Raw genomic sequence first — 11695 nt, 5'->3', positions numbered from 1 at the left:
ACCATCACTTCTCAGAAAGAGAGTTCCTGTTTTGGGTGGAGTCTTTCTGTGTGGAGGCTCATGGTCCTGGTCTGTGAGCCAGCGTTTGTGTTTGACGTCTGATTCTGGTTCATTTCATGTTCTGAGGTGAAGTTTTGGTCATGATTGTTGTGTCTCTGTTTGTGTCCCAGGTCTTAGTTTGTTATCTAGCCTCAGGTTTTGTGTTATCATCCCCCCTCTGTGTCCCCGCCCTCTTCCTGTGTTAGTATCTCTCTGTGAAGTCAGTCTTGTCTCCATGCTGATTGGCCTGTTCCCCAGTCGTGTCTCTGTTTCTCTCCCTCCCTCTGTTCCCTGTGTTCAGTCAGTCTGTGTCTCAGTGTGTGTTTCTGCTGTTTCCTGTTTTACTCTGACAGTCTCTCGTCCTGTGTGCATCTTGTTTAGTTTTGCTTCCTGGTCTCGTTAGTTTGATTATGTTCAGCTTTGTTCCCACCTGTGATCTGTTCCCTTGTGTTTCTTCTCACAGCCTCCTTCATTCCCTCCAGCTGTGTGTTCGTCTGTTTAGTATTTCTTGGTCTAGTTATGGTGTTTTTGTAGTCAGTAATAAATTGTCTTTAAGTTTGGTTTCTGTCTCCGACTCCCACATTTTATCTGCTATCCTGCCTTGCCTCACACAGCGGTACATGACAGGAGATCTCGAGCACTAAAATAAAGCAGCAGACTCCGACCTACAAGTGGCAGCAAGTAGCCGTTTCCTTTCTTAAGGAAAAGCTGAAGTGGAAGCGTTGGCTCACCCCTGGTAGGAGCACATTTTCAGTGGTACTCACCGGGCTCTAAGGGGTCCTCAAAGACGTTGTGTTCGTCCACCTGCTGCCCCGCCTGCACCTGATGCTCTGCAGCTGAAAGTGGGCATCATCCACCCATCTCTGGTTGCTCACGGGGGTTGATCAGCCTCTCCGCTGCCCGCTCATTGGCCTGCCTCCTCATAAGCTCTTCCACCTCGATCCTCAAAGAGTTTCCTTTCTGGGGCCATCAGAGGCTCAATTATCCGGTTTCCCTTTTTCCTTCACCAAGAAGAAAAAAGTGCAGATTTCCTTCTCACGTGGAGCAACAACCTATCACCAGCTGCCGACTCCACCTGGATGATGCCGTTTTGCTCGCCGGAGATTTTACGGGCCGGCTCATCACAGGCTCCTCAGCTGGAATGATGTTGCATCAGCAGCTCCAAACTCTCCTGTTTCCTCAGGCCGGAGGAGACGACGCTCCTACTATCCTCCCTCTGTGAGTAAAACTGACGATTAGACTCTGCTCTTTGTTCCCACCTGTGGTCTGTTCCCTTATTGTTTGTATTCATTGTCTGCATTCCCTTGTGTTGCTTGTTGTTGGGTCTGAACATACGACCCTGCTGGATTCAGACCACGAGAGACTGCAAACACAACACAAGAGCCACTGGTACGGTTTGCTTGCAAGGGGAGATTGCCTCCCAGAACTGACACAAGCTCCCTGTAGCCAACTCCAAACTCCCCTCGCAGCCTTTTATTCAGAGAACACACACTGTGAATGTGTTTGTATGTGTGTGTGTGTCTCTGTATACGTGACTTCCTGCTACACAACATCTGTTTACAACCATTTAACAACATCCCTATTCATAAAAGGGTCATCTCCCCCCACCCTGTATATGGCTTAACCCCCTTAATGCTCCCCCATATACAAACATAGGTGAGCCCATGAAGGACAGGAAGTGGACGTTCCCGAGCAAATAAGGAAACCAGAATCTTTACCTGGAATGTGCCTGCAGTTGAACACTATAGCTGTAGCCTCCCCCACCATCCTACATGCAGGGAGGAGAACAGAAACAAGAATATCTTCAATCATGCAGTTTAAACAAGGTTCACAATTCGAAGCACAACAATGACAATTTTTAACAAAGTCACTCCAACACTTGTCATGATCTCCCTCATCCCTCCAGCTGTGTGTTCTAGTTAGTGTTTCCTGGTTTACTTGTGGTGCTTTTGTAATCAAGAACACCATAACTAGCGCAGCAGCCAGACCCTGAACTTCAGCAGGTAACTGATGAGCAGTCAGGCTGCAGCCTCCGTCTCCACCTGTTCATGCTTCTATGATAGAATCACTGGATAGACCCAGAACAAGCTGGAGAAATTAGATCTCTTGGCTGGCCTGGGAACGCCTTGATGTTCCCTTGGATAAGCTGGAGGAGGTGTAACTTCCGAGTATCCTGAGTCCTCTGAGTTATCCAGCCAAGCCCCAGCAGGGCTCCTGTCTGCCTCCAAGTCTCCAGAGAGACTCTGCCTTTGCAGCCAATCTTCAAAGCAGCCCCTCCACTGTTAGCAACACGTCCGACCTCCAGAGACGTTCTTTCATCTCCTCCGTTTTCATACTGTCCACATGTTCTGAGCCTCTTCTCCTCTCTGCTTCCGGGCCAACCCCACCATTGTTTTTGTTCTTTTACGTTTCTGCTCTCTGGTTTTCATTTTAGTTCTGGGTAAAAATCTTCTTACCGACTGCTGTTACCGTCAAATCTGAGCTTCTCTTGGTCGACTCTAAATCAACATTATCCAGAACCAACAGTTTCTCTATAACGATCAATAACTCGCCGGTCTCTGTTTCTTCCTCTGTGAAAAGTTTGGGTATCATCCTCGACAGTACTCTATCGTTCAGTTCACACATTAATGATGTTACTCAGTCTGCATATTTTCAATTGTGCAACATTAGTTGTCTCCGTCCTTTTCTCACTCCACATGCCGCTGCCGTTCTTGTTCACAGTGTTGTTACTGCTCGGATCGATTACTGTGATTCATTTCTTTTTGGTCTTACTCAAAAATCCATTAATGAGCTTTAATGTGTCCAGAACTCTGCTGCTCGTATCATCACCAGGACCCCTTCTATAGATCTCATCACTCCCAGTTAGATATCACATCAATGTCAAAATACTTTTGTACACATTTAAGGCTGTTCATCATCTATCTCTGATGATGATCCCGTCTCGGTGTCGTAGATCTCCTTCTTCTCTTTCTCTCTCTAGCCCCGCCCCCTGTCTTGCCACCGTGGCTTTCAGCTGCTCTGCTCCTCGACTCTGGAGTTCACGACCTCCTGATTTAAGAAATATCTCTTCCTTCTCTCTCTTTAAGTCTAGACAAAAACTCACTGGTTCAAAATAGCTTATCCCACATAACCTCTCCACTCTGCTATGTTAAATTAGTTTTATGCCTTATGACTTTATGATTGTGTAAACTGCCTGCTTTTCTGTTGCTTTTATTATTCTGCTGTGTACAGTGTCCTTGAGTGTTCTTCAAATAAAATGTGGTAAATTTAAAGTGATGATGGTGGTACTCTAATGTTTCCATTACTGCCACCATCAGGCCAAACTTTGCTATGATTATAATTATTTAAAGTTGTAGTTATTCTGGGACCACTAACTTTTGTACATTTACATATTTTACACTATTTAACCGTTTTTGTTTTTAAAGAAAAGCAGAACGATGTGCAGCCAGAGTTTATTTCAATGTTTAAATGAACACACTGAAGTTACAGGTTGCAGACATGGTACAGAGAGGGTGGAGCTGCCTGCAGCTGTCTGTGGTGCTGAAGCTTTCAAACATTTCATACCAACACTGACTACAACTGTGACCACAGGGGGGCAGCATAGAGCCAGAGAGTGTTAGTGTAGCTGTTCACCCCTATAGTAAGAAACAAGAAGACTGATGAAGGAAAAGCTTCTTCCACTGGTGTAACACACAGGTTTGTATGAAGTCACACTAACTAACCAGCAGTAACCCACATTTGATCAAAGCAGGGGCAGAACTTTAATAACAGGTTATAATGTGTCATCACAGTTGTTGTCAATCCAAACACACTTTCTGATTGTTGCTGTTTATTGTAAAAGAACAACACACTTGTGGTCTGACCTAATGCTGTAGTGCAACAACAACTATACAAATGTGAGCTCAGTGCAGACTATGCTGGCTCACTGCAGCCTCTTGTGGTACAAAGTGGTATTACATGAGAGTACAGGCTGACATTAGCTGGATGCTAACTTCAGTTCATGTTTAGATATGTTGAACATGACATCAGAGATGTTTTCTTTATATTCTGTTGATGTTTTGAAATATTTCAAAGTGTCTCCAAGTTAAATGTTGAACCTTTAATATAGCGACACTTAGAGCTCTGAAGCCGTTTTCTCTCTTTTACTATTCAACCAATAAGTTACTGAGTAAGTTATTTTATCTGTAATTAAAGTCATCAACACTTAAAGCTTTATATGAAATATTTGTTTTTCAAATCAAAATACAACTTCCATATAAAATGCAAAACTAAATATACATGACTCACATAACACAATTAACATTTAATGTCTTTCTGTCACTTTCACATACACAGAGGTTTAAAAATGTCCTTCTGATGTTCCAGCTGATCAGAACCTTTAAAATTCTTATTAATCAAATATATTTTTTGCTGAACTTTTAGAAACAAGACATTTACTGAAGTTTTAGGACCAACAGGCTGATGAATGAACCAAGTAAAGCAAAGTAAAGACAAGCTGCACTTTGACTTTTATTAGAACAATTTGCTGGAACTACAGAGTAATGAAGTACTTCAAGGTTTTGTGTGGATGACTTCCAACCTTACTGTACAGCACAGAGCACAGAGGGACAATATATGTAATCAATATATGATGCAGAATGAACAAGTAAAGACTGTAAGCTGAGTCTGAGGCTCATGCAGGACATTTCATAGTGAGGTGTCTTTGGTTGGATTATTCAAACATTTACATCAAAGCACCAAACTCATTTCTCACAGATGAAGGTCTTTGATTCAGAATAATATGACCGTCTCCATCTCCCATCATCGTCACAGCAGACTCCATAGTAACCATAACTGGGATTCCCATGTCTTTCTGCCAAGAACCTGTCAGAGAGATCAAATCTGATATGAAACTGGACTAAACTCATAACTATTGTCACATTCATATAAATATGCGTCTCTTTTGGAATATTTCCAATATTTGCTGTATTTCTTTCCCAGGTTTCTCGCCCACTTTCCCTCCTTTAGACTTTTCTCTGAGAATCATCATGCACACTAAAACAGCTTTCAAGCTTTGATGAATATGAAATCTTCCTGCTGTAAAAATGGAGAATAAAAAGAAGTCAGAGCTGACTTTCTGCTGTTTGAAACTGTTTTGTCAGCTGTTTACAGACATCACTTTGAAATGTGTGTCTATCAGGTCATATTTACTGAAGCTTCTTCCTTCATATGTTCTGAAGTTTTACAAACACCAAAGAAGAAGAGACAGGAATTCTCTGAAACACTTTTTGTTCTGTGAGAAAAGAAACATTACAGCACAAAAACATGAAGACAAATTGAACAAAGTGAAATGTGTCGGTCGCTGCTTTGAACATGTTTCAATCCTGATTCCTTCAAACTGACTTGTTGTAACTGAACGTCATCACAGACTGCAGATGAAGAGAGTTCAAGCACAGCTGTTCATTCAAAGGAGGATTTCTGCTTTTCTTTACATTCAGTTTGTGGGGCTGTTGGAAAATAGCTCAGCTCATGTATTGCTGATCTATCTTCCAAAACATCAGTGTTTCACTTCTAAATAATAACTCTGGAATAGAAACAAACTAATGTCTCACGTTTCTGTCAGCGCTGATCCGTCCACCCATTCCCATTTATATCCTCCTGATGTCTGGTTGGCTCTCAGACCAATCCAGGACTCTCCTCTGAAATTACTGACAAATTCCTGTTTGAGAAGAGACACAAATATTGTCTCCAGTCATAATTCAGCACTTCTGTTGTAGTGACATCATCTTGTGAACATGTCTGAAGGAAGAATAACTGTGATGAAACTTTTCTTCCATTGTGCAGAAATCAGAAAGAGCCAAAGAATCAATGAATATCAGCTCCTCCTGTAGCTCAGTCAGTGTTGCAGTGGAATCAGTGTTAACAAATCATTTGATTCAGTTGGATTGAATCAGAAAAATAATCTGGATTATGAGGATTTCTCTCATTTTATAACATTTCTGTGTAAATTAAATGTTTGTCAAATGTGTAAAAACTTTTCGTTTGAATGTGTCTGCAACAAAAAAGGAGAATCCAAGAAATCCATCAGAGTGGAGACAGGAAGCAGGTCACAGACTGACAGCAGGTCAAAGACACAAGTAACAGATGACTGTCAGCTCCATCAAAGATCACACAGACATGAACAAACACACCCACCTGTTCCTCTTTGCTGTTTATCATCACCAGATCAGCTCCTTTATCCTGACAGGCTCTCCTGCTCTCAGACCAAGTTTTACTCTCAGTGGATTTAAAGTAACAGCTGCTTCCAAACCTCATCCATCGATCAGGACACTTCTCTTAAAGTCAAACACATGTTTTAAAGTCAGACTTTGTGTCCTGTTGTATCACATGAATCTTTGGTTCCTGTCATTTTCCCTGTAAATGCTTCATTTAAACTCAGGTTTTCTCTCTTATTCATAATGAACTGAAACTTACATTTATACAGAGAAACTGTTACACAGCATCAAACATTTAGGATTCAAAACAAAGACACAATCAGGTTATCACTGTGTAACACTGATGTTTTCTATCAGTTATTCAAACTTTATTACCTTCTATCTTCTCCTTCAGCTTCTTCACTTCTTCCTGTAACTGACTGTTGAGTCGTTTTGTCTCTGTAGAAAAAAACATGTTAAAAAATGTAAATATAAATTTTATCTGACATTAGTATTTTCTTGTTAATTTTAAATACTTTCTTACCTTGATGTTCAGTCTGTAGCTCGTTGTAACTGTGGTTCAGTTTATTGTGTTTGAAGTGAAGTTTGTTGAATTCACTCTTGTTCAAAGCATCTGAAATATTTCAGTGAAAGCAAAATAAAATAAAATGAGTGAAACGTTGAACAGAAATAATCTTCTTCCTCTGCTTTGTCAAATATCAATAAGAGTCAGAAACTTGCAGCCATTGCTCTTTAACATGTCCTGTGGGTGGAGGTGTTAGAACTACAGGAAATCTGATGAGCTAAATACGTATCAACTGTGAACAAAAACCACTGACAAGATTCAGAATAATTGTGCTTCAGTGTGGAGGAAGAAGGTGAAGAGTCAAACAGCATTTCTACACCTGTAGTCAGAGATGTTATCTATATGCTTTGAAAGAATAGATGCTGACTCATGTGACATGTGCCTGTTCTCACTGAAAATATGTCTTTTTACATTCAGTCAAAGCTGCTCTGAGGCTTCAACACTTCCTCTTTCTGCTTATTTATAATTAATAAATGTTTCTTCCTGCAGCTTCCAGGAACTTCCTGCTTTCAGACGTCCTTTTGCAGGCGTCTCTGTTCTCACATCATAGATTTGTGATGTTTCTGCTGATCCAGCATTAAGTCTGTCACAGCTCCACCAGGAGCTAAAGGTCAGCTGAAGATCATCAACTGATTTAAAACATAGAATCAAACCACCTTAAAATCCAAACATCAGCAGCTGCTGGGAGTTTTCTCTGTGTTGTTGTTTTTGTTATTGTGGAGTCTTTACCTGATAATATAAAGAACCTCGAGGCAACTGTTGTTGTGATTTGATGTAATAAAAAAAGATTCATTGATATATCCCAGCAGATGAATGGAGCTAACATTAGCTTGTTAGCTACCTGCTTAATGCACCAAGTGAACTAACTAGTCGCACAATGACAGACGGCCACTGTCTAACATAGTGTGGCTGCACCTGCATCAGTCTGCAGCAGATGCTGCTGCCTTTCTGCTTTGTTGAGATAATCACAGAATCACCGTGTTGAGTGAAGAGTTTGAAGGAACAACAAGAACATTCACTCCACAACACACACAAGATATGAGCCAGGAATCATGCACACAGACACACACCTGCTAATCAGTGCTAAGTAACAGACTGATGAAATACTAGAAGCTCAGTCAGCAAAACCAACGTGTTGGTCAGGCTGTACCACACAGCAGCTCATATTATTGATCAGAGAATTCCATTTAAAATGCCACCGTGCAGTTTTTATGAAGAGGAAACTATCCTTAGAGACCAAAACTCATTTGGTCCTGAATGGAAACATGTTTTTACTGCAGCAAAGGTGCTCATTTTAACATGGGAGTCTGTGGGGACTGACTCGCTTTCAGCATCAGCCTCCAGTGGTCATTAAAGGAACTGCAGTGTTTGCTGCTTCTGTGTTGGCTTCATGTACTTCCTGTATTTGCTGTGGCAGAAGGACACGTTCTGGTTGTGAAGCTGCATGTTTGTTTGCTGCTGGGATTCAGTATCAGTCATACATTCATTTGCAGGAGAAGTTCAGAGGTTGTATCTTATCTTACAGCATATGGACAGGATGATGATCCCAGCTAACATCAGGAGGCACAGCACTCTTAGACCCAGTGTAGCACATCTGAAAGAGCCCTTCAGGACTGAAGGAGGATTCAGAGTCTGTGGTCCTGTTAGAAAGCAGTGTGGATGTTGGTTTGTGCTTATTTCCTGTCAGTCTGTGGTTAACAGACCTGTGGTTGTGGTTGTATCAGCTTAACGTCAAAAAAGGGCCGGTTGCCAAAAAACAAAGGAAATATAACATCTGCACTGTGACTGAAAGAAGTTCCTGTTAATCAATAAGTGACTTACAAACTATTGTGGGAAAGAATTTAAATTAAAAAGGTTCATACAGCAAATGGAGAAACAGATGTTTGATGGGCTGCAGTAATTTGGCATTAAAAGCTGACTGTAACAAACTGGAAGTACATTTAGATTCATAATTGACTTACCTCCTTCCTGCGACTGAAAATGATCATAACTATCTCTCATCTCATCTGTACTCTCGTAGATATCCACCTCCCTCTGCTCCCACTCTGCTCCGTCCTGCTTTCTGCTGTATCTCACCTTCTTTGATAGATCTGGTTTGGCATAAATATCTGAGGACATCGTGAGAGGACGGAGACGCTGAGCAGGAGTTTAAGCTGTACTCTAACAGTTCTGCAGTACTGACCCTGGAAGATATCGAGCTGTTTTATTCTTGTCCAGCCTTCTGTCTGCTTTCAGGCAGGAAGAAGCTTTGAGGAAGTGGCAGCGTGTAAGGAAACACAGACCGTGTGATTAATTTGCATAAAAATTTCTTAACTGCATTTTGTGTTTCTCTTAACTACAGATAAAACTCTGTGTTGTACAATACAGTGGGGCAAAAAAGTATTTAGTCAGCCACCGATTGTGCAAGTTCCCCCACTTAAAATGATGACAGAGGTCAGTAATTTGCACCAGAGGTACACTTCAACTGTGAGAGACAGAATGTGAAAAAAAATCCATGAATCCACATGGTAGGATTTGTAAAGAATTTATTCGTAAATCAGGGTGGAAAATAAGTATTTGGTCACCTCGAACAAGGAAAATCTCTGGCTCTCACAGACCTGTAACGTCTTCTGTAAGAAGCTTATCCGTCCCCCACTCGTTACCTGTATGAATGGCACCTGTTTGAACTCATCATCTGTATAAAAGACACCTGTCCACAGCCTCAAACAGTCAGACTCCAAACTCCGCCATGGCCAAGACCAAAGAGCTTTCGAAGGACACCAGGAAAAGTATTGTAGACCTGCACCAGACTGGGAAGAGTGAATCTACAATAGGCAAGCAGCTTGGTGTGAAAAAATCAACTGTGGGAGCAATCATCAGAAAATGGAAGACATACAAGACCACTGATAATCTCCCTCGATCTGGGGCTCCACGCAAGATCTCATCCCGTGGGGTCAAAATGATCATGAGAACGGTGAGGAAAGATCCCAGAACCACACGGGGGGACCTGGTGAATGACCTGCAGAGAGCTGGGACCAAAGTAACAAAGGTCACCATCAGTAACACACTACAAAGGCAGGGAATCAAATCCCGCAGTGCCAGACGTGTTCCGCTGCTGAAGCCAGTGCATGTCCAGGCCCGTCTGAAGTTTGCCAGAGAGCACATGGATGATACAGCAGAGGATTGGGAGAATGTCATGTGGTCAGATGAAACCAAAGTAGAACTTTTTGGTATAAACTCAACTCGTCGTGTTTGGAGGAAGAAGAATACTGAGTTGCATCCCAAGAACACCATATGAAGGAAAAAATGTCCATCCCGGTTTTCCCTCCAAGGCATGAGCGATAAGCAGAGTTCTGTCCTTTCCTTCTAAGATTCCTAATTATTTAAAGTAACACTCAGGTATGCCATTCAGCGTGTTAGTACGAGCTCGGGAGCAGCTTGGGAGAACAAGAAAACAGAGACTGCTTTAGGTTGCCTTCCCAATCGACTCAAAGGTTTATTTGATACACAGCAGTTTATATAGAGGAAAAAAGGTTCGTGTGTCAGCTTTCCCAGTTCAAACCGGTACAGACTAAATAAGGAAACGTCTTCCTGCCTTCTGAGCAAAGTATCCCTTGTGTAGTTTATCAGTTCAGCTATAATTTATGATCATCCCAGCAAAATACACTCCTAGACATAAAATACAGAGTTCTTTCATTAGTGAATTCTGAAACAAACCACCTAGCCTTTAACGAGCCTTTTCCAGGAGATAAAGAAAAAGGGAGGATGGGAGTAAGGAAGTGGTCTCATCTCTGTGGTGTTTTCGACCTTGGGGGACCAGCTTGTGAGTCTTACACCTTAATTCTTGGGTCACAGAGAAAGAGAAAAACAACTAGTAGATGGGCCTTATTGAGTAACAGTTTTCTGTATAATATCACAATAAAACAATATCCTGTAAATGCTACCATGGTATCAAAATATCACAACACCATACCTACTGTGAAGCATGGGGGTGGAAACATCATGCTATGGGGCTGTTTTTCTGCCAAGGGGACAGGACGACTGATCCGTGTTAAGGACAGAATGAATGGGGCCATGTATCGTGAGATTTTGAGCCAAAACCTCCTTCCATCAGTGAGAACTTTGAAGATGAAACGAGGCTGGGTCTTCCAACATGACAATGATCCAAAACACACCGCCCGGGCAACAAAGGAGTGGCTCCGTAAGAAGCATTTGAAAGTCCTGGAGTGGCCTAGCCAGTCTCCAGACCTCAACCCCATAGAAAATCTGTGGCGGGAGTTGAAAGTCCGTGTTGCTCGGCGACAGCCCCAAAACATCACTGCTCTCGAGAAGATCTGCATGGAGGAATGGGCCAAAATACCAGCTACTGTGTGTGCAAACCTGGTAAAGACCTATGGTAAACGTTTGACCTCTGTTATTGCCAACAAAGGTTATGTTACAAAGTATTGAGTTGTATTTTTGTTATTGACCAAATACTTATTTTCCACCCTGATTTACGAATAAATTCTTTACAAATCCTACCATGTGGATTCATGGATTTTTTTTTCACATTCTGTCTCTCACAGTTGAAGTATACCTCTGGTGCAAATTACTGACCTCTGTCATCATTTTAGGTGGGGGAACTTGCACAATCGGTGGCTGACTAAATACCGTAATTGTCGGGCTATAAGCCGCTACTTCTTGCACAAGCTTTGAACCCTGCGGCTTTTAGTCAGGTGCGGCTTTTCTATGGATTGTCCATGAGCGGATTTGTTTTGTTTGTTCCGCTGTTGTACGGCACTACATTGCTTGGCGGAAGGATCGGGGTTCAAGAGTGGTATGTTGGTCACATGTCCATCCGCCAGGCAAAGTAGTGCCGTACGAAGTAGCACGAAAAACAAACTTCAAAGTAGCACTACGCGTTCAGCGGGAGGCGTGG

General features: G+C 42.1%; 1 protein-coding gene across 5 annotated transcripts in view; it reads right to left on the bottom strand.

The window, feature by feature from the left end:
* LOC113014104 (CD209 antigen-like protein C) overlaps window positions 1–10697 on the bottom strand; it is a 41397-nt gene extending 30700 nt beyond the window's left edge. For 2 of the 5 annotated variants that reach the window (XR_013904877.1, XM_080296721.1), the window contains exons 1-5: window positions 8760–10697; window positions 8322–8438; window positions 6757–6846; window positions 6609–6671; window positions 6214–6353 (exon numbers count right to left, since the gene is read on the bottom strand). Coding sequence is in view for 4 of the 5 variants with exons in the window: in XM_080296721.1 (XP_080152847.1) it covers window positions 6214–6353; window positions 6609–6671; window positions 6757–6846; window positions 8322–8438; window positions 8760–8916 (567 nt within the window). In the remaining variant the exon portion in view is untranslated. Of the gene's footprint in view, window positions 1–4524; window positions 4903–5630; window positions 5738–6213; window positions 6354–6608; window positions 6672–6756; window positions 6847–8321; window positions 8439–8759 lie in introns of those variants that run through there. The other 3 variants (XM_026155418.2, XM_080296722.1, XM_080296723.1) reach the window with 3 other exon arrangements.
* Between the last annotated feature and the right edge of the window lie 998 nt (window positions 10698–11695).

The sequence above is a fragment of the Astatotilapia calliptera genome, chromosome 22, assembly GCF_964374335.1.
Source record: "Astatotilapia calliptera chromosome 22, fAstCal68.1, whole genome shotgun sequence".
NCBI classification, from domain to species: Eukaryota; Metazoa; Chordata; class Actinopteri; order Cichliformes; family Cichlidae; genus Astatotilapia; species Astatotilapia calliptera.
Note: the sequence above shows the minus strand (reverse complement) of the source record. Positions and strands in the feature narration are given on the sequence as shown.